The following is a 23,567-nucleotide window of genomic DNA, read 5'->3' on the forward strand; positions in this document are numbered from 1 at the left end:
TCCCCCCTCCCCCCACCATGAGGTCTCCATGGCCCCAGCAGAGACCACAGGACAGCAGCAGCAAGGAGAGAGGCAGAGAGAGTTTATTGTTCTGGGTAGTGACTTAAATAGCACTTGGGGGGGATTACAAAGTGACCACTGGGGGTCCAGGAGGTCTTACTAACAACCAATTACAATAAGGGGTTAACAACTAATAGATAAGCTTTCAGTTATCTCTCAGACCTTCCAAAGGTAGAGGTAAGACTGAGGAACCTTGGGAAGAAGAAGGGTGAGTTTACAAAAAGACTGTAGAAATCGTTTTGAAAGCATGTTCACTTAAACAACATTAAAACTTCTGCATCCTTTTATATATTGCAACACTACCACAACATGGAATCCCAGCCCTTTCTCAAGAGTTTGGCTGAAGATTAGAAATCGTATCTTTCTTTGCATTGAAGGCAGTAATTAGTTGTTTTGGCTTCAATATGCAAATTGTAAAATAACTTGTAAGATATGCCCTTAGCAAAATAGCTGTGGTTGTTAGAACTGAGCCTGACATACTTTTGTTCCCCTGTGATGGAGATGGCATTAGGCCTAGGAGGCAGGCAGTCCTTTTGTAACATTTCCCCCGGCTTGGTTTAGCTCCATTTTACAAAGCTTAGCTTTCTGTTTTGCAACAGAAAAAATGTAACAGACTAGCTTTTATTGTTCTCTGTAAATGTTCCTGTTTAACTGAAAAGCAGAAAACTAATGTTTTAAGGATCTTTGATGTCTTGAGAAATTTATGTGAACAGAAAAATGAATCAGGTTTTCTAGGAATCTTTATACAGGCTGTGGAAATGCTGGAGAACAAACACAGACCTCACAACGGCCGCTGGAGGAAAGCTTTTATTGCCCTCATCATTAAAGATAGAGTGAGTGTAAATGCTGCAAGCCCTTATCTACAAACATATTATAATGTTTTGCCCAAAACCGAGCAAGTGCTTTATCCCAGTAGGTCTAATTTCTACTTTTCTGCATAAACCTGAAAGGAACTAATTTTTGGAACCTGGAGATCAAGAGTTCAAAGTCCAGCATCTGAGAATTTTTCTTCTTTTGGGAAAATACTTTCTTTACCAAAGCTTCATATTTGAGGTTTTGCTCAATTTGAAAAGCTATCTTTAAACAAGGTGATATACATGATAATTACAAGTGGTTTCTTTCTTTAAAAACACAGTGTGTCACAGTGCTGGTGGATTTCTTCATTTCTGTATGCATACACCTTGTAATTGGTTTTATTCTCATCTGACTTCTTCATTCAAAACTCCTATGTTCACTTTTAAAAATTATGTTTAATTGTCTCTTAAAGCACTGATCACTTCAGAATAATTAAGTCCTCATTTGCTGGATAAATGAGAGTGGCAACAAATCATTGAAAGTAAAAATGAGAAAATATCTGTGAATTTACTGCACAGAAATGCTCCTTATTAAGCCTTAAGTGCAATGACAAAACCCATCTGTGCTTTATATATCAAAAGTACCATTACATTGCTACTCTTCTGCATGCATAACTACTTTCAATCTGAGTATCTTCTTCATTTTGCAATAGGGATCTTGGATTAAAATCCTTTACTGCTATTGCCTATCCTTGTTTGATATTCAGAAAAAAACAGGAAAACCAGACTGATACAAAAACACTAGCAATAAAGCAAAATGAGCCCTATGCACTAATGCCCGAAAATTATTTTGGGATTTTTTTTTTGCTGTTACATCTAATACAGAGCAGGGGAGTTTATATGGGGAAGCAAAGTAAATCCACCCTTTTCTTAAACCTTTTCTTATGCTCTCTTTCCTTGGTGCTTGGTTGGAGCCCGCGCTCTGTAGATGAAGAAGAGTATGATAAGATAATACATGTTGCTCTTCAGAAGAAGGATGATGTACACTAAATATGCTGTCCTGTGCATTAAGTGATCTGGAAGCATAACGTCTGTAACATCTGTAAGCATAACATAAGACAGAAAAGTATTGTTTAATGGCAATATTGTACAGCCTCTTAAAAGATGGGTAGAACTGGGACTATATAGTCAGTTTACTGCTGCAATTACCTTGACACCAGTGGCACGTACAATATCTGACTGTCCTGTGAGTGAGTTTGCACTGCTAATAAGTTCAAGCCCAACTGCTCTTCTTAGCACATGCCACTGGGGTATTATTCCTTGCAAAGGTAAGAGCATAATTGTGTGCTTCCAGCACTTATTACCAGTAGCATCACATTTGTTTGAATCCTTTTATATTGGATTTTTTGAACATAAGTGCTCATGATTCTTCCAAAATCCCCACTCAAGCTAAAAAACCAATTCCTTTGTCCAAAATGCTGGGCAATTGCTAGGCTAATGAACCATCAGCTGAAGCGTTTAGCATTTCACTACTCCCGATGTTTAATGAAGTGGCAATTAAATGCAGACTAATAATCTAATAGCCCAAACAGCATCTGTGGCATCCTAATAAAACTACCTAATAAAGGTAGGAGATCCCTTTATAATCCACAACAGAAGTTAGTTCAGAGTAGCATTGAAGTGTTTTTAAGTTACAGACCCCAGACTTAAAAGCACTATTTACAGTTTTGAAAGATCATTTTTGTAACGTTCTGAGCATACATAGCAATATCTATCTCTTGCACCACATGCACCCACTTTCCCATATTTTAATACATTAAATTACCTCTATTAAGAACTGCGCTGCAGTCCCCTTCCTGAGGAGCATTCTTTGTAGAATTTACTGGAAAGAGAGTTTAAATACCCTAGTTAGGCTTTTCTTTAATTGAGGAATAGGGGGGGAAGTAGAGCAACAAGGAGATGGGAAGTTAGTGCTACATAACAAAAAAGGTTGCCTAAGATTAGTTTGCAAAGCAGATATTCACAAGCAGGATTCATTTGCAGAGAGAATTTGAAGAGGAGAAATGCTCAAAGAGAAGTTACTGGGTATTTGTTGCCATAAGTGGGAGATGTGTCTTTGCCCTTTCAGAAATGTGTCCATTAGGCTCTTCCTTAGCAGAGTCTCTTTTATTTGAAACTGGAGTCAGTTTGACTGGCTGATCTTGTTACTGAAGAAGCTGGAGTCTAATTGCCTTCACAATTTACTGTTATTAGAAATGCAGAATAATTTACTTTGGAAGAGACTTCAGTTAATATGTTAATGGTTGTTCAACACTAAAGAATAATATTGAGAAGTGTATAATCTAAGGTTTCCCTATTAGGACTTTACTATTTTGGTGATGGTTTTTCTCTAAAATACACTCATTTTGTTCTTGAAGTAGCAAATTTGTGTTTATTCTTTTTTGCGTTGTTTGTATGCATAGATACGTGGGCTTAAAGACATCCATATTGCATCCCTAAATACATCTTCCATCAAAATAAGCTTAAAGCATATTTTTGTCAGAATATATTTTGAAGGTTGAAATGTAATGTTTATTTAGGGCTATGGTCTCACTCATTGGAGTTATGTGAATTTGTAGTAAGTTAAGCAGAGGTAGGTATGGAGAAAATATTAACTTAAACCAATTTAGATCACTTTTCTTATATATATTACTATGATATAAACAACTTGCATTGAATATAAGTTAAAGTTGCATTGTCTTTTAGATTTTGCTTTGCATAATCAATCTTTCCACAATTAAGCACAAAATCTTATTTTTATACATAGTTATTATCTAACTATTTCTGGACTATGAGTAAGTAATATATTTAAATTTTGTTCTACATCCTCAGCAACCTCATTTTTAACTCGTTAGTTTTTTACAGCTGTGACTAATGTCAGGGGGTGTCAGAGGAACTTACACCTGCAAGCCATGAGTAATTTTCAGTAACTTCTGTAAACAAGAAAGTAACTTGTGCTTCAGTGCAGACCTTTTGTAGCTATGTTTGTTTACACTTGATGAAGTTCAGTAACTGTTATTTTTCTCTTACAAAGGCATGCTCATTTGGGAAGCATAACACAGGCTGAGTTGCTTTTCCTGGGAAAACTTTGGTAGTTTTTCCAGTTGTGTATTTTAGCTATTGCTGTGCCAAGGAGCACAGGTGTCTTATGAAGTAGTAGAAAGCACTATTTCTCTAATTTTATTGCAAAGAAAAAGGATGTCTCTAACGATACATAGAATTAAATTGTTAACATGTTGCATATACCTTGTGTTGGCAGTGAATCCTTTTGGCTTTCATGCTCATATTTGCAGTAATATTTCTTGTCTTTGTTCTCTGCTGGTACAGTTAACCAGCTGGCAATTGAGTATTCATCCTCTCCTGTGGGCTTCCAAACATCGCCTTTCACTACGTTGTCTGTTACCTCCTTTTCTTCCTCAGTCCATGTGACCCGAATAACTTCTGGGTAGAATTTCTCAACAAGACAAACATACATTATCTCATTTTCATGCTTTTTCTGCAGGATTTCTGAGTTTGCTGGTGAAGAGCTTCCTTTGTCTGGATTGGTTATTGAAGGAAGAAAATTAAAAAAACAGAGATTTGAAAGATTAATGGTGTACAGCAAATCAATACACAGCCACAAAATACAAATTCTGAAGACCAACAAAATAAACGCCTTATTAACAAGTGTTAAAAATGCCCATAACAAATGTGAATACTCTTTTAAGAAATGTTGAGAAACAGAAATACTGTTGAAGATATTAATAGCTATTGATCTCTCTTGAAACTGAGTTAGAAAACTCCAGACGGCTACATGACAGCCTGTATCCCCACAACCTTCCAAGCAGTACTGCTGTCAGTGCAGTATCTGCTCAAGTCTTGACAATTATTAAGCAACAGTAATATTTCCTGAAAGACATTTGCTCATTTATTCAGTAAAAGTAATTTAATATTGCTTTATAATATTTGTGCAAAAACAATTAATTTATAATATTTGTGCAAAAACAATTACATAAACATTTTTTCTATAGAATATAAAAGGTACTTGAACCTGCCTGTCAAATCTTTGCAGTTTTATGCCCCCAGTATAAGTCCCCACTGCTAATCAATAAACATCTGCTATACCTAATTAAATTTTAAAAGCCAGTATTACTTTTGTGATTTAATTGAGGGGGTGGGGGGAGGCGGGCAACAAAATGTCGCCTTTTTATTTTAAGGTATTCCATGTATTTGCCAGGTGAAGATCTTTATCAAGACAGGAAAAAGCAATCACAAAATGCCCTGGACACCAAAGTTTAGCAGTGCCATTCCTTTATTACTAGATCAGTTTAAATTATTTAATTAACACATCTGAAACAGAAAAACCAAAACTAAACTAAAGCAGAAGAATATGCTATATCCAGATAACATTCCTGCATCTAAACAGCATATCTAAGCCTTCCCAGTGTTGTTGTAGGTGATGTGCTTTGTATGCTCAGTATGAACATACATGAATATATTTTAAATTAAAAATGTGCTGTTTCCACAAGTTAACGGTAGGTAATCTCCATTTCATTTGCCTCTCTGGATTAAGCCTTATGTTATTAGGAGGAGTCAAAGTCATCCAAATTTTGTCCACACAGAGATGATGTTCTGATATTATTTAAGAGAATAGTAAATTTTAACATCTACTTTAGTTCAACATGAACTTCTGCAGCAACTGCTCACAGGTGATCATTTTTTTTCTATGCTTAACTGCAAATGAAGCCTGGATACAGTTTTCAAAATTTACTTTTATTATATAGAAAGAACTGCTTAAGACTATTTTTTTTAAGGCAGCAGAGACATTTTAGGTGTTCATCTCCCTACACCAGTTTTTGTCTTTAGATTCCTATGTAAATCTCTGCTGCTGAATTTGAGCAAGTGGATGCACAGGGTTTAAACTGTGGTCTGACTGCATGGTACAGTGGTGCACTGGGAGAAAACATATTCATATAAAAATGTATTTTTGTCAAAAAGCTTCCACCTTTCTTTAAATAATCTGGCTATTCTAGAGCAATCCTCTACATTGTATCTCCCCTAAAACAACTTAGTGATTCTTTGAAGTATTTCAGCCTTGATGTTTTAAAAAAAATGACCTTTTTACCTTCAAAAGGATAACACATCCCTGAAGTATTTCCTTTATTTCAGAGATTTGTCAGTGAAATGACAATGTGGACAGAGTTCTGTTGTACCAAAAATTGCTAACAATATTATGGTTCTCTAACATTAACTTAGCAGTTAATTTTATATTCTTTATGCATCAGTTCTCCCATGGATGGAAGATTAAAGTAATTCCTAACATTATTATTTGTTCCAGAGTTGTATATGCTCAGAAGACCATGAAGTAGTGCTTGTCCCAATGACATTGCACTCTGCAAAGCCTCAAAGCTAAGTAAGTTATCCTGATTAATTCCATCAGGCTAAAATCTAATTGCCTACTTTGCCGTTATTCTCTTGGATTGTCAAGTCTAAATAGAGAAGCGAGAGAGATGTTTCCAGCTGCTTAGAGTCTTCTGTAAAGATAGAATAATTTCCGCCGCTGGAATTGCCAGTATCTTTCCATTTGCCATAAGAAGACCCTAGATGCTTAGCTTAAATAAAACACATAAATCATACCTCTGTACTGAGGAAATAAATGTAGTGAGTACATTGCTTGAATAACTGCAGTTGTGTGTGTGCATGGGAGTGTCTCATCTACATACACATGTAAATGCATCACAGTAGAGAACTGAACGAATTAAGTTTTGCATACGATATATGTTTGCATGTGAGAAAAATATCTTTGTAGGTACATTTCTGAAAAATAAAAAAAGGATGAAAACTTGTAGAATTGGCTGTAGGCTTAGGTGTAGTTTCAGGCTGATCTGTAAAGTCATCGAAGTCAACAAGACAGTTTACACTGGCTTTTCTGGGCAAATTATCTGATTCTTTCTGAAGAATTCTAAAGTAATGGACTTTAAACTTCACTGTTGTTTTTGGTTTAGTTAAACATTCAAAAATGTTGCCGTTTACCTTGTCAAACAATTTTTGAAGGCAGGTTTTAAGAGGTATATAGGTCTTACCTTTTCAAATAATATATAAGCATGAACAGATGTTTCTTAAGCTAAATCTGTCTTTTGTCTCCCAATGCAATGGGACTGCAAAACATTGTACAAATAAAATTCTGGTGTTAGATTTGTAATCAATAAGTTATTAAAAATTTAAGTTCAAAATATATGTTTTTATAGATTACCTGTCAAAAGTTTTCTTAATGCAACTCCTCTACAGTTTCCTTATAAGTGTCTATAAATATGATTTATAAATAATGTCACCATGTTCTTAAGCTGAAATTTTAATTCTTATTTCTTGGATGATCCCACAAATTTTGTCCAGTACTCAAAGCTCCCCTTCAAGCCAGGGGCAGGTGAGGGCACTCAGCACACTCAGCTAATAAACAGCATTCTTGTCCTGCTGAACAGAGGCTTCGGGTATTTAAATTGGTACTAATGTAGTGTAGTCCCTATGGTGAGCCTTCCCAGGTACCTTAAAGATCCATCTGCCTTCTTTCCAAAGCTTTCCCGTTACAAAACTTCTAAAAACATAGGATTTTGAAAACACTTACTGGTGACGATGAGTTTTGTGCCAGAACCAAATAACAAATGTGATCCCACAATGGTATATTCCATTACAGGAACTGCTGTCTGAAGGATAGAATGCCATCCAGAGGGACCTGGACAAGCTCGAGAAGTGGGCCCATGGGAATCTCATGAAGTTTAATAAGACCAAGTGCAAGGTGCTGGACCTGGGTTAGGGTAACCCTCAGTATCAATACAGGCTGGGGGATGAACAGATCAAGAGCAGCCCTTCTGAGAAAGACCTGGGGTGCTGCTGGATGAAGGGCTGGACATGAGTCAGCACTGTGCACTTGCAGCCCAGAAAGCCAACTGTGTCCTGGGCTGCATCAAAAGCAGTGGGCCCAGCAGGTTGAGGGAGGTGATTCTGTCCCTCTAAGCCACTCTGGTGAGACTCCACCTGGAGTGCTGTGTCCAGCTCTGGGGTCCTCAGCACAGGAAGGATATGGACCTGTAGGAGCGAGTCCAAAGGAGGGCCACCAGGACGATTAGAGGGATGGAGCATCTCTCCTATGAGGAAAGGCTGAGAGAATTGAGATTGTTCAGGCTGGAGAAGAGAAGGCTTCAGGGTGACCTAATGGCAGCCTTCCAGTGTCTGAAGGGATTCCACAAGAAAGATGGAGAGAGACTTCTACTACAGTATGTAGTGACAGGACAAGGGGGAATGGATCAAAACTAAAAGAGAATAGGTATAGATTAGGTGGTAGAAAAAAATTCCTCACTGTGAGAGTGGTGAGGCACTGGAACAGGTTGCCCAGAGAAGCTGTGGATGCCCCATCTCTGGAAGTGTCCAAGGCCAGGTTGGATGGAGCTCTGAGCAACCTGGTCTAGTGACAGTTTTCCCTGCCCATGGCTCAGGGTTTGAACTTGATAATGTTTAAGGTCCCTTTCAAGCCAGGCCATTCAATGATTCTATGATTTTGGCTGGAAAAGTACCATGTTTAACAACCATCACACAAACAATAGGAGTCTAGTAGGCTACATGAATGTACAATATTTGGACTCAATCTCAGCTAATGATGCTATTCCCAAAGAGCCTTATCCTGAATCCTGGTTTTCTCAATTCCTTAATGATCTTAAATGTGAAGTAACTACAACCCTCTTACCCTATTAATGATTCAGAATCCTTGTCCTCATAAAGACAAAATCCTACAGAATTAGAGTGATGCTTGAAAATATATTAAACTGTAGATAAGAAAAGCATGGCAATTACTTCATTAATAAGGTAAGGATTTTCGCTAAAAGCAACATGCCAGAGATATTTGCATTGAACTATAGGTATGATTTACTTAGTCTTTCTGACATAAATCATTAGAACCAATCTTTGGTTGATATACTAACATACATTTATATATTTAACCGGGCTTAAAACATTTGGTAGCAGTAGTTCCTCTGCTCTGTTTCTATTAGTTGTTTATTTCAGGATTATGGCATTTAAAGCACATCTTTAAAAAATATTTTTGTCCTCTACCTTTCATTAAAATAAATGTCTCTGCAGGAAAGGTAAAAAAGGGATAATTTCTTCATTAGCAATTATTAAGCAGTCATTCAGCATAATTAATGATGAATAATTAATTAATTTGTTATTAATTTAAGAGCTTTGCTACAAGTAGTTATTAAGCAATGAGAAGAGCATTTGGAGGCACTAATTTATTTCTACTGCCACAGTGCAGCATATGTGAAAAATAATTGTGGACAAGTTATTTCACTTTTGCTAGCTTAATTTTTAAAAAAATTTTTGCAATGACCGTTGCATACTGCTCTTTGTATCTGTATTAAGAAGAGGTTTTCTTTTTTAATGCTTAATTCACAGCTGCTTGATTCCTTGCCAATTCCTTCAGTATAGCTGGAGGAAAGAACAAGGGCTCTGGAAACTATTACAGGCCTTTTCCCACTAGATTCTAGGAGAACTATGATCAAAACTAGCTCAAAATAGCTCTTTTTCAGATATGTTAGTGGTTCTAAATGACTGCATTGCAAATACCACAAGGCTCAACGTAGGAATGGCGAGCTGGGGAGGAGAATCCTGTGCAAGGACGGTGCCAGCTCTGAAACAGTATAATACATCTATACGACCACTCCAAGTTCCTATAGCTTATTGTATGAATTGTATGAATATAAATTGCAACTTAACTTACCTGACACGATGAGTTTTGTACCTGAGCCAAATACCTTGTTGTAGTAACCAGTCACAGTGAATAAAGTCTTTACAATATCAGTGCAGCTCCATTGTGTTTACACGGATAAATAGAATTCTTTAAAGAAAATCAGATTTGCTATATAATCAATTTTTAGACCCTAGAAAACTAAAAAAAAGGAGGACTTACCTAAAATAAAGTAAAAAAAAAAAAAAAGGTGTAGTTTTTTGAGGGCAGGTATGTTGTTAAATGGACAGAATTAATCTCAACTAATTTGAGTCTTCTGAAAGTGTAGGTGGATGGTGCAGACTGAGCACATTGGCTCCATCTCTCCTTTCTGGAAAGAGGCATCAGCAGCAGAAAATCTATTTGATCAGATAGTGGTGAAGTAATTTGCTCCTTATATCAGACTGATAAACATTATGCAGCGATCTGAGTAGCGCGAGACCACCAGCCAATGTTTTTGTTGTCCATAACACGAAGCAAGACTCTGCATTGATTGGAATCAAAACTTCCACTAACCAGATATACTAGTGGGTCAAAATTAGGCAAACTGTTTTCATCTCAGATGCTTAGCTGAGCCAACTCCCAGGCAAGTATCAGAGCACCTGAAGTTTATTTGAAGAAAATAGTTCTGATAACAATGCCAGAATATTTTGAATTTGGCATTCGCCCTTAATAGTAGTAATAACTGATAATACGTGGTTTCTGCAAAAGCTAGGAAGAAAGAGCAGCCTGTCAACTATGTCTATCCTAAAACTGTTTTAGGCATACCTCAGATAACTTTCATTTGGTATAGTCACATACTTTTCAAAGAATATGAGTAGCACAAAGGTTGGATACATTTCTTTCAGAATGGATTAGGAATATCACAAAGGCTGAATGTGCATACTTAGGGAGAAAAACATCTTTTTGTTCTCCAAATGCTTTCTTTGCTATATTTAAACTCATCTTTGCAAAGAAAATAATACTGGGGTTAGTATACATCTGTGCTGCAACAGCTGTTGTATTTCCCCCATTTCAATACAGAAATACAGTACAATTATATTATGTTCTGCAAATCAAAATGCTATTTAAGGGGGAAATCCTGCAAAGAATTCAGAAGGATTAAAACTAGAGGGAATTAAAATAGCAGAGCACTTCATCTAACTGTACTGAGAAGCATTTCAGAAGTAGTTAAGTTTTATATTTTGTACTTACTTGAAACAATAAGCTCAGTTCCACTTCCAAATATTTTGACGTCAGGATCCCCCAGTCTGATAATGCTTAGCAATATCTCCTGCACTGCACTTTTCTTGCACAGGCTACAGACAAAGTCTCTCTGACCCAGTACAATAGCTGAATTTTCAACATTTACTAGAGAGCCATTTTTTTAGAAATACTTTAAGTTTTGTAATGAGTAAAAAGTTCAGAAAACTTTTGCTCAAAGTCATGGATAGATAACATTTTAAATTTCTCTGTAACTCCCCTCAGCTATTTGCAATTTGACTTAATTATAGTCACCTTGATAATGTCATGTATTTTCCGAGCAACATCCTATAGGCATTGTTATATACTTTCTATTGAAACCATCATTCATCTTATTGATTGCATAGCTTCACCACAATTAAGAATAATACAAGTGCACAAGTAACACAGTTACTTTCAGTAGGGCCAGGAACTAGTAATTTATTACATTCAGGGAATTTTTCTTCCCAATCAGTTTAGATTGGACCACTTCTATAAATCAAAAACTTTTTGACTTTCTCACTTGCTGTTCTGAGAGTAAACTTTCAAGAAGTTTCCCACAACAGAAATTAATTCATTGCGATATTGAAATTTTACTCCTTTTTTTTCCATTACCCAATCCTTTATAAATATTCAGCACTTGTTCTAGAGGTAATCTATATTCATGAGTTTGATATAGTTATTGATCATCAACCCACCCAACTGGGGCAGAATGCACAGTTAACAAAAACCCCATAATTTATCAGGGAGAAATTAATTTTTCTACAGTCTTTCATTCTTAATTATCTGAGAATCTGAATGATTCTGTGAAAATCAGTTCAATTATAATGGTACTTACTAGAGACAATAAGCTTTGTTCCCATGCCAAAGTATTTGATCCAGGTGCTCCACACCAGATTTTGACTTTACAATAAGCTAGAATGCTCTCTTGATATACCACTGATGAAGAAAATCCCATTTTTTCCCTCGTCATCCCTGGGAGTCTGCATGAAGGCCTGGCCCTTGGTTGCTGTCAGGAATTTCAGACTTGTATCTGGATATTCAGCTGATATCTAATGCCCTTCAGAGCAAACCTCTTTCCTGAAGTGTTGCAAATTTGTAAGATAACCCCTCCACTTAATGCCTTATAATTAGATGAAGGTTCTTCTTCGATTTTAGACACACAAATAGGTACACAGAGTTCTGCATGTAAAAACCCACATACCTTCAGGTGAAAATCCAACTCTTTCCCGAAGTGGTACACCCCTTCTCACCTGCAATTAAGTGGCACCAAGTACAGCTAGCATGCAGTTCATTTTTCATTATCTGAATACAGTCCAGCAGATGGAAAGGAGGGAGAGAGAGCATCAAAAGCATTGTGAAGGTGTCTCTATGCTGCAGGTTGTGTTTTCTGTCATCAGGACGTGGTAATTGCCCATCTCTTGGAATCACTCCAGGCTCCGCTGGCAGCTTTTCATATACTAGCTTGTGGGAGAAAGATGCTTTTGTGCAGAGGTTTCTTATACAACTGTCCGAGATAACATCAGAGGAGTTACCACTTCTACCAATCAAACAGCCTGCACGCTTGGTTTGGCGTTTAAAATAAACTGAGTTAGAGTACTTCTGGGATCTCTTGTGGCATATTGGCTGCAAAGCTCTGTTGAGAAATTACTGTTTGAGGCTAGAGGGAGGAACCAGAGGGTGAAGGTCTTTCAGCTGAAGTAGGTGCAAAAAAGTCTTCTGGACAGGAACATCCTAATCACAACACAAAGCAAGGGCAGGAATGATGCAGAAAGCGAATGGTGCCAACTGGTAGTTTGCCTGCCATGTCCTTAGAAACACAGTGAAGGAGACCACCACCATATCACCTGCAGCTGCAGGCGCTATTGGATTTATGTTGATGACAGTTAGTAGCTGGGAGGTCTCATTTGAAGAATCAAAGTGAAACACTTCATATTGCAGATAGCTTGTCAACTCCCCTGTATAATCTGGGCTTGTAAGTTTGAGCAGGATAAAAGTGACCTACAGTCATTTGGAAACCTAGTACGCATTTGAAGTTGTTATGTCACTTTTTCATCCCATTATTCTTTAATGAGTTACACTTCAATGAACCACGAGAGGAGACTTTCAGGGTCTCACAGGAAAAGGAGAATATTAGGGAGAGGCTTGATGGTAGAGAAAAAGCTTTATGGATTAATTTCTCAGGCATTAGGGTCAGCATGCACCTTGAGGCAGTAACTAGGATGGATGCATTCCATATGAAACACAAGTAGGAAAAGTTGGGTTTAACTATAGGAAGCCTTTTTTTTTTTTTTTTTTTTCTCCTAACTTTGCTGTCTCCAATCTTTTGGATGATTCCAATCCAACACCAATGAAACACAGATAGTTGATAGGCAAGAAGATGGGGAAAGGGAATGATACAGCTCCCAAAAAAGAGAACAAAATTGCCCACCTCCAGTCTCAATAAATTGAAAATCTTCCTCCTCTGACAGCTGCTAACTCACAAATTAAAAGAACTCTCCTTTTCCTTTGCTTAAAATTTTTAAGAACCTTCAGGCTAAAGCTCTCTATTTCAATTTTCTTTGTCAATCTTCTTTGAAGAGTCACAGTACAACATGCTGGCCTATTTTCAGGAACAGAAGGCCAACCATATCCTGTGCTATGAACACTGCATCCTGTTGAGTGGCTTTTTACCCAGGCAGATAGTGATGGGACAAGGGGAAACTGTTTTGAACTTGAGAGGAGCTTTAGATTAGATGTTAGGAAGAAATTTTTTACTGTATAAGTAAGTGGTGAGACATTGGAATAGACAGCCCAGAGAAGCTGTGGATACCTCTTCCCTGGAAGTGTTTAGGTCCAGGCTGGATATCTGTAGAAAAAAGGTCCCTCACTCTGCACTGTTTTCAGTAAATGAATCCATGGGAGACAGACTTTGCCCAGGAAGAACTCTCTTGTAACTTCATTTCTATACACAGACTCTCTACCGACCCCAGGTCTGAGCTCTCCAGCCAGCAAGATGTTTCCTTATCTCATCTCTCCACATACCACACATCCCCATGTGACTGCTTCCAGCCACATAGAATAACCATGCTTCAAGAGGCTTTCCAGCTTGACCTAGTGATTCTTTTCACACACACACTAATCTTAACCCTGGCTCACTGAGAACTGCAGTATTTTTGTTTAGTATTTTCTTCTTCTTCTTTTATTATCCAGGTGGTTGGTGTTGTCTGTTCACCTTCTCCTACAGATACTATCCTGAGCAACCTGATCAAGTGGAAGATGCCTCTGCCTATGATGGGTAGGTGGCAATTGGACAATCTTTAAGGTCTCTTTCTACCCAAACCATTCTGTTAGTATATGATTCTATGGTTCTATGAAATCGCTGAGCACTTGCCTCCTTAAACTTACTTTGCATTTAAGACTTTCAAGACATGAGGCTACTGGTGTGTAGTGTTTATTCACACCTAGCCTGATCTTTCTGAAGTCCCACTGCTCATACTGTGTGATGCCCCAGCATTTCAGGTATCCAATTACACCCCTCATCAGGAAAAGAAAAGCTGAAGAGTAGGCACATACTTGGCTATAGTCACAAACAAAAGCTATTTCTCTTACTCTTTTCTGTGAAATACTTGCTGTGCTCAGGGCCACATACTAAGTCCATCCAACTTGACAGTTTCAGCAAATATCCTTCTTCCAATAAAACTATGATTATTTTTTTTGTCTTAACATGAAATGAAACGAAACAATGGTTATAAGCAGCACATCATCAGCTGTGGTAGATAAGAGACTGTAAATATCTAATTTAAATTGGTCTGTGTGGGATTTTGTGGTATCCAAAGTAGGTAAACAGGGCTTACAGTTTTTCCAGAGGCTAACAGTTGCTTACATGTACAACAGGGAAGACTCTAAGGGGGAACTTTTTCTCAGACATGCTAGGCAGTGGCAAGTATATAATTTCCATCCACAAACATAGTACTGCCTTCGGTATGTTATCTTGTTTTTGCTGCCTTCTCTTTCCTAAGGGAGAACAGTGGCTGGACTGGAAGATCAATGTTTCTCTGTTTGCTCCCCTAAAGGACGCTAGAATTCTGCTATGGCATGCAAACAGCACCAAAGGAGCAGGGGAGTGTCAAGCATTTATGTGCTAAGTCCTAAGGCAGTGAAGATTTCCTTTGTCCTTAAAATAGTGCATGAATGTTGAAGACAGGACTCCAAACGATGACCCAGACTTTGAAAAGGACACTTGTGCAGAGTTAGCTGCTCTTTTTGGGAAGCAGAAAAAGGTTTGGCCTTTCAGCAGCTCACGTCAGGTGGAGTGAGAAGATTGGTGGAATGGCGCAGTTACAGCCTTGTGGTTCAGACGTTGCAGGTGTTTTTTTGCCTTGATGATCTCTGAATTTATATCACAGTGAGGATCCCAGTAGGCACAGTAGTAAGTAGCAGCATCATCTGGAATTACATCTTTTATTGTAAGAACACACCGTCTCCGGACAGAAATTCTTTCAACTGTGTATCTGCTTGCTTGAAAGCCAGATTCAACGGTAGGTTTTCCTCCTGAAAGGAACAGGAACCTCTTTGGAGCTTCACCCTCCTTCTGCAGATACCAGTGTATGACAGTACCATCAAAATTTGCCCCTAATGTTTGAATTTCACATGTCATTCGTGCACTTTTTTGGAACTTGGTGATGGATATAGGACTCTGTATGGGAATTTCCTGTGCAAATCCATCTAGGAAAACAAAGAAATGATGTCATTAGCTGGAATTCAGTGAAAGATGCCTGTTAGCATAGCCAAGAGTGCCTGTGAGGAAAGGTAGAATAAGAAGGAAGTACTTACAAGACCAAGTGGCTGTGGCCACAAGCGCTGCCAGCAGCAGCATGTTTGCTTGCCACACTCTGCTCTTGTTGAGACTCAAAGGAGAGTGAAAGGCACTCCAGATGGGGAGGGACTGTGTTGTGTGGAAGGAGGAGGTGACTATCTTGAATGGCCTTCAGCGATGGCTCTTCCATGTGCAAGAGGATGGGGTGCCTTTGCAGAAAACCCTCTCCAGATTTCCACATGCCAAAATTGGTTAAAAGGCTGTAGTCCTGTCTGCTTTCCAAGTAAATATGAAAAACATCGGTAAATCCAAGGATGGTGGCCCTAATTAACTTGAGTCAGAGCAACTGAGAAAAGGTTGCAAGTGAGAGCAGATATGTATTGTGGAGTGAAGGTTTCAGCCTGGAGGTCGCCCTGGTGAGCAGTGAGTGCGTACCATCACCTGAGGGGTGCAGAGAGGTGCACAGTGTCTGAGTGGGGAGGCATTTCCCCATCCTCTTAGGAGCCACCCTTTGTTGCTTCACCTTAACCACCTAGTTGCAGAGTGCGGAAGTGACAGGGTGCCCCTGTGCAGGTGCTGCCCTCCACCAAAGCAGCGACCAGGGCAGCTGCACGGCAAGGACTTACCTCCACTTTGGCTTAGGTTGTGGGAGGAAATGCACAACTGCAGGATTTCAGTCTCGAAGCTCAGCTGAGATGCAAACACTCACTGGAAAAAAGACTGGAAAACAAAAGAGAGCAGCAGCTGTCGACAGCCATGGCAGAGACTTCTTAATGAAATGATCTGGTGCTTAATTAAATGATCTCCCCTGTGACTGGTGGGCCTGGGCTGCGGCTCACCAGGCACAAAGGAAATGAGTTTGTTTGGCTTCCCTGCTGCTGGCAGCTGGCTACGTGCAGTCAGTTGGTGGTAAGCACCCACTGCTAAGTGCTTTGGAAAAGTGCCTGTGAATGCAGGGTTCCAGGAAGAGTCAGGCTAGGAGAGACACCTGCCTCTGCATGGTGGCAATGGAAAGGGTCCCCTTATTCCCGACAGGAAAGCCCATTTAATTTTGTGTCTGGCCACCCTGAGGTAGATGAGAAGGAGAAATTACTAAAAGACCGGTAGAACACAACGAAGTGACGAGGAGAGAACTGAGAAACAGATTTTAAGGTGAAGTGGGGAGGAGGGTCAAGGAAAAGATCGCTCATCTCAGCAGCATCCCATGACAGTCTCCTGCATGGGCAACTGTAGTTAATCAGAGAGAAAACTGCACTGGCAATTGTATGTTGAGGACCTGAAATCAAGCCCTTGTTGCAAAAAACTGACATGTATGAAACAGCAGCAGTACATAGATATTCTTCTGATCAGACAGCAGAATTCTCCCAGGCACCTGATCCCAGATGAAGAGTAAAGAAATATGGCAGTGATTGCATCTCACATGAATAAATGCTTAATTTACAGACAGTTGTCAGAATGGACCCTTCTTGAGCTTGGAGGAGACTCTTGAATACCAAACAGCTCTCCTGGACACCTCTTCTCTCCAGAAATGTATCCAAAGGGACTCTTCCAAGCAGATCTCTGAGGAACATGAAAGTCTGCTCCCCTGAAGTCCAGGGCTGAGGTCCTGCCTTTTGCTCTGCTGCCTTCTCTCATGAGTCTGAGCACCAGTGGCTCACGGTCACTGCAGCCAAGGCTGGCCCTGACCTTTCCATCCTCAACAAGTTCTCTATTGTCTGTGAGTTGGAGGTCCAGCAGAGCACTTTTCCTTGTTGGCTGCTCAGTCACCTGTGTCAGGAAGTTGCTGTCAACTCCCTCCAGAAATCTCTGTGGTTGGGAGAAATCCTCAGAACCAAAGGATACAAAGACAAAAGGTAAGGTGACTGAAGTTAACATCTGAGGTCACATGCAGTACAACCTATGTTTCAAATAGTTGAGGAGAACAGAAGCATCTATAGCAAGATGTTATAGACTCAAATCACACAGAAAGTTGAGCAAAAACAGTGTTCAGAGCCTATGGAGCTGTAAACCCATCACCATGCAGGTATTTGGGCTCCATTTTTAAGGTCCAGATGCATTAGAGGAATATCTCAAAGGATATCGAACATGTGCACTCTAACCTAATTCAGAAACTTGAAGACATAAAAGTATACCAGTGTTCTGACCAGCTGTGAGGAAAATGCCATCTTCCTAGAACCAGTCTGTGATTGTAGAATCTGATTTGTAAAACTCACTTAAGTACACTTAACCCAAAGGCTCTGAGAGGCTCTGCTTGCCTGGGGCATAGCTCATGGCTGAGGATTTCAGTTATGTCTTGGACACATCAGGTGAGGAACTGTGACAGTAAAAATCGGTCTTCTGGTCTATTGTAGGAATTTGTAGTGACTGAAATGCAAAGGAAGACAAAAGAAAAATATTAAGATCATCTGGTCTTCTCTCCCTCTTTCATATTCCTGTCTTTTTTTTTTCAAAAGAAAGCACTGAGGGGATGGAGACATTGCTCTGCTTGCTAGGATTTTAACAGAGAAGAGATTTATAGCTCCCACACAGAGACTGGCTGTGTTCACTGTCAGGTGAGTGCTTTCAGCAAAATCAAGCCTTCAGTTTAAGAGCATTGTTTCATATATTTACCTTTAAGTGACAGGAAGACTCCAGTTTCTGGATGTTGCAGATGCATGTGACTACTGAAGTGATATGGTGATTATTAACATTATATATTTAATAGTTGTCATAAGATGCTGTTTTTCCTCTCTTGCTGCAGAGTGCAGAGCTTGTGGTTCAAAGCACAAAATACCTTTTTGCACGGCTTATCTTTGATCGACTAATGCTGTGGTTGTGCATACATGTATGCACAGTAATAAGTGCCAGAATCCCTAGGGGTTAAAGAATTTATCGTGAGATTATATAAAGGCTGAATAGGATCCTTTCGAACTTCAAATCTATTTCTATCATTGCTGTCATCAAAAGCAGGTGCATGTCCTGACAAGTACAGTATCCTCTTCGGTGGCTCTCCAGGAAGCTGCTTGTACCAGTGCACAATGTCTTTGTTCTTCAGTAGGCATGACATGCTGGCAGGTCTGCCCTTCATCTGATGGTACACCTCTGGGGATTGCACTGGCACTGACTGCATGTCTCCACCTGGAAGTGGAAGCAGAGAAATTATGTGAGGGGACAAGCTCCCGGAATTTGGAATCAGTACACAAGAAGGAGAGGGGAAAGGAAAAAAGAGCTTACTGGACCAAAATGAAGTTGCAAGAAGGACTGGAAGCAGCAACATGCTGCCTGTGCAGATTAAACCTGGAAATGAAATAGAGACAGAAATGTTACAGAGCCCTTCAGGTGGAGAAAGCATCAAATGACTGGGACGAGGAAATGACTCATTCAGCACATCCAATGATTGTTCTTCAACTCGCTACCACCAAGGGTGTTAAACTTACTGAGAAGCTAAACCACAGCAGTAACAGTGGAGAAAGGACATCAATCTGAAAAAAGTTTCTTCATCTGTCTACCTACTACAACTCATTTCAGACTTCCCTACTGAGCACACACATAAAAACTCAAGTTGTTCAATCTGGCCCATCCCAAGGATGTTGTCCTCTCCTCAGACACCTCAAAACTTTCACAGAAGAATGTTTCACCAGTTTTTCCTAGAACATTATGGAATCATATAATAATAGAATGATTTGTGTTGCAAATGAACTTACAGATCATCTAATTCTCACCTCGACCCCATGGGCAGGGACGTCACCCAGTTGGATCAGGTTGCACAGGACCACATCCAACCTGGCCTCGAACACTTCCAAGGGATCTGGCATCCACAGCTTCCCTGGCCTGTTCCAGAGCCGTACCACCCTCTCAGTAAAGAACTTCCTCCTAATATCTAATCTAAAGGTCTCCTCTTTTAGTTAGAAATTATTCTTACTTGTCCTATCACCATCTACCAGCCCATGTAAAGAGTCACTCTCCATATTTTCATAAACCCCCTTTCAGTACTGCAAGGCTGCAATAAAGTCTCCCTGGAGCATTTTATTGCCTGTCACTAGTGGTGTCCCCCAGGGTAAAATACTGGGCCCAGTATTGTTTAACTTGTTCATCAGTGTCTTGGACGAATGGACAGAGGCCTCCTCAGCAAGTTCACTGACAACACAAAGAGGGGAGGAGTCGCTGATACATAATGATATTTAATGGTATCTATCTATCTGTCTACCTGTCTATCTATCTTGCTCTTAAAAAGAATATGCAGCTGGTAATTTCAGTGTGCATTGATGGTTACCAATACATAAAATGCCACATAAACATCCAAGTGCACTGACTAGCCATGATGCATTTCTTTTGAGTATCCCTGTGTTCCCTTAATTCTCTCAGGTTGTTGGATGAAATAAGGAGTTCCTCTGGTAGTAGTGACCTGCCAGCAGTGAGGTGGTTGGGGAGGTACTGTGTGCAAGCGCCTGCCTTCCTTAATAACAGGGCTGTAGGACCAAATAGGAAAAATACAGCTGGTAGCTCTATTGTAAGAGAGCCCCAGTGGCTGTGACAAGGCCAGGGTAAAGCATGCATTTCCACCAGCCAGCTATTTGCTGCTCCCTGCTTTTTCTTGTACTTTCCCTCATTTCAGGGCGCTGAGAAAATGCCCTGCAGCGACTTTTTAGCGAATGGTCCCTTGGGTAGCAGCCACCACACCTCATACTCTTCCCTGAGAAAAATGTCATATTTTCTGACCCTAAAGAGAGAATCCTCTGGATCATTTTCAGGCTTTTGACAATAACAGTGTTCACAAATAAATCTCATCTCACAACTAGTAGAGAAAGTTTGTATTACTCTGTTGTCCTTGTGATAAATACATGAATTTGTGTCAGGTCCTGCAGTGCAGACATATCTATAACGAAAAAAACAAAAAAACCACTTGCATGGACATGGGGTTGTGAATACCATTCCCACATGGTACCTTCATCACTGGAGTTGATGTCATTAATCGTGAAAGTGCAGACATTTGTACATTTCTTCAAAGAAGACGACTTGTTCTTATAGGAATCGCCACCATAAGAAGCTGAACGTGTTCCAATATAGAGAATCCATTCAGGAGCTCTGGAGGGCACATGTCGGTACCAATGTTTGTACACGTACTGGAAGCCAGATATGCCCTCAGCTATACAGTCAATCGATGCAGTGGCAGTGTGCCCTCTGGTAACAGATACTTGACTCTGCTTCAGAAGCACTTGTCCATCTAGAAACAAGGAGAGAGAACAGAACAAATACTCTTAGCTTGCCGTGCATTCACACTCAGAAATAGGGAATGCTTCCTGCAACTGCCCCATACCATGGTGACTAGGGGAACCTACAAGACCAGGCTGCAGACAGGGCCAGGAGAGGAAGCAGCAGCATCCTGAGAGGTCTTGCTGGTGTCTGCCTCTGGGAGGAAGGTAACAGCACTACTGGCAGGGGCTGAGGCAAGGAAATGACTCACATTGGCGTAATCTGGAGAGGCTGCCCTGGCTACAGGTGGATGTTGTTTGATACTAAGTAGACTGATTGAGCCCCTCTAAATGTTTACAGATAGATTATAGCTTTTACACAAGTGGCACAAACCCTCTATGTACCTCCCTTCCCCACCCCCATGCCCCTCCCAGTTACCTTAACTATTTACAGAGTAGTTTTGTAGTCTGAAGCAAATTTTAACCTAACTGAAGGTTTGATCAACTCCAAACAGAAAACTAAGAGAAAATAAAACCAGATTCTCTACTGACAGGGAAGTACAAAACAGGTATATTACATCTGTGGTATTGAGTAGTGCTTCAAGTTTATTTTCACTTGTATTCTTCTGTTATGCCACACAAATGATGTAACTGGGGATTTATTCCAGAGATAAATGGAATTTATCAGTGCTACAAGTCAGCTTGGAGAGTAATGGGAATAGAAAGGATTCTCCTGCCTTTAGGTAACCCACTCTGCCATCCTGTAAACCCACTCAGAGGCAATCCGTTCAGACCTATAAAAATACTCTTTCTGTTGGCAAAGTGAAATAACAGCTCTGCTGGTATTGGTGTAGTGTGCATCTGCAAAGCTCAGCAGCATCTTTGGTATCTGATTCAAGGATGGTGGGAAAAGCAGGGTGGTGATGTTCCTGCATATTGCCAAACACTGCAGGATCTGGTTTGGAAAGCAGAGCAGTCTTTGTGCAGGTCCCCTATGGCTTTCTACTGCTGTGCATCCCACCTAGCGCAGTAGTAGGTGGCGGAGTCTTGCGGAGTTATTTTGCTCACTGTCAGGGTGCAGACAGATTTGCTGAGATCCTTCTCAATAGTAAACTTCCCCTCATCCGACTGGTTTTCGAGGAAAGACCTGGAGGACATGTACGCAACACGCTTTGGAGCCTCATTGGCCTTCTTTTGGTACCAGTGAATGAAAATGGTGCTAAAACCAGGGCTGGAGACATGGCAGTTGATCAGCACTGTTTTGCTTTCTGGCTTTGTGATGGATATGGGGGTTTGCTGCAAGTCTCGTGTAGAGCCACCTGTGGCAAAAAAAAAGAGAAAAATTAGAGGCATAAAGCTGAGATAAGAGAACATACCCTTTGCCACTGGTGAATGCGCAGGCAGCAGGATGAGCAGGGCACATACAAGAAGAAACAGCTGCCAGGAAGAAAGTGCTCAGCAACCACATTGTCACTGCTCTCCTTAAGGCTTCCTTACAGGGATAGGGTCAGGGCCAGCCTCAGGAGTGGGTGAAGCAGATCTGAGTGGCAGAAAACCATCCAATGAGGCTGTGCCAGCTGCAAGTTTGTTAAATAATGGTGCACAAGCCATTTCCTTTGGTTAACGCTTAAACCGAAGGGGAAAAAAATCCAACCCCCACCCTTATAAGAGGAGAACTCACTACTGAGAAAAACTTTTTTTATCTTCTTTTTTTTCCACAGGGGATTTTCTTGGATGATGAGTAGGGTCACCTTTTCTTTATTTCTTTGCTTGTTTTAGTGTGATCCCTGTTCTCTGAGGTGTATTCCTCACATAAGATACTAGACAGAGATTGGCTTCATTTCTTAACTCTCTTACAGACTGAGGTGATGGAGATTTTAAGTGTAAGATAATTTTTCATCCCATGACAATACCTCTGAAAATCTTCTTCTAACAATTTGTCCCATTCATTTTGAACCTAGAACATCAAATGGGATCCTTTAATACCGCTTCTACATGAAATCCCTGTTCCTACCGTCAGCATTTGGAGTTACCCAGTACAGCAAAGAAAGCTCCAGTGTTTTCAGACTTTTACTGATGACTCCAGCAATTAAAAGATCATAAATAGACATCAAAAGTATGCCTGACCCCCAAATATCTTCTATTACCTGGCCCTACTGCTGCTGGTTCTCACAGTACTGAAAAGGTGGGATTTCTCTCAGCCTACCAAGGCCACCGTCTTCATCCTCAGGCTCTTTCCATGGTCTTGGTACCCTTACAAATTTTAGCAGGCAGGAATGTATGTTTAGCTATCTAGCTTAAATGGTGATGGTTTGCAGTATAAATTTATATGACATCTGCATGCCCTCAGAAGTAATGAGCTCATTTTCATGTTCTTACATTCTCAAACTGGCAAGAGAGCCCTTTTTGGAATATGCTTTCTATGCATCTCATGCAGTTTACTATTTGATTTTTTAATCAAAATGTAGTGAACACTCCCAGGACAAATGCAGCACATAGGCCTAAGTATTTATATATCAGCTGGCATTAATCAGGCAACCCAGAATCTCTTCTGAAAGAAAAAAAGGTCAATACTGAGATCTGGAAACCTGCTGATGAACAGTCCTCTTCCACAGCTATCTCCCATCTCTGTTGCTAACTCATCCATTATACATCCAAATTTATGACAGTTTACTGATACTGGTGCTCTTGGGGTTCTCTTCTTTTAAAGCAGAAATCAGTTGCAAGAT

At 40.0% G+C, this 23,567-nt stretch overlaps 1 protein-coding gene across 1 annotated transcript; it reads right to left on the minus strand.

Annotated features, from left to right (window-relative positions):
* Window positions 1–852: 852 nt before the first annotated feature.
* Window positions 853–18,467, minus strand: LOC126642450 (immunoglobulin kappa light chain-like). The gene is made up of 7 exons (XM_050320096.1): window positions 16,294–18,467; window positions 15,685–15,939; window positions 15,262–15,576; window positions 9,643–9,687; window positions 4,140–4,430; window positions 2,680–2,736; window positions 853–1,954 (listed from the first exon to the last, which is right to left on the minus strand). Exons 2-7 carry the CDS (start codon window positions 15,725–15,727, stop codon window positions 1,797–1,799), a joined length of 909 nt encoding a protein of 302 aa, XP_050176053.1. The 5' UTR covers window positions 15,728–15,939; window positions 16,294–18,467; the 3' UTR covers window positions 853–1,796.
* Between the last annotated feature and the right edge of the window lie 5,100 nt (window positions 18,468–23,567).

The sequence above is a fragment of the Myiozetetes cayanensis genome, unplaced genomic scaffold, assembly GCF_022539395.1.
Source record: "Myiozetetes cayanensis isolate MyiCay16 unplaced genomic scaffold, myiCay2020 scf1, whole genome shotgun sequence".
NCBI lineage: Eukaryota > Metazoa > Chordata > Aves > Passeriformes > Tyrannidae > Myiozetetes > Myiozetetes cayanensis.

Coding starts and splice junctions, on each gene's coding strand:
- LOC126642450 (XM_050320096.1), bottom strand. CDS start 15,727: ATGCTGCTGCTGGCAGCGCTTGTGGCCACAGCCACTTGGTCTT. Junction 4,431..9,642: donor TACAAAACTCATCGTGTCAG/GTAAGTTAAGTT, acceptor TAACCAATCCAG/ACAAAGGAAGCTCTTCACCA. Junction 1,955..2,679: donor CAGCGCAGTTCTTAATAGAG/GTAATTTAATGT, acceptor TTATGCTTACAG/ATGTTACAGACGTTATGCTT.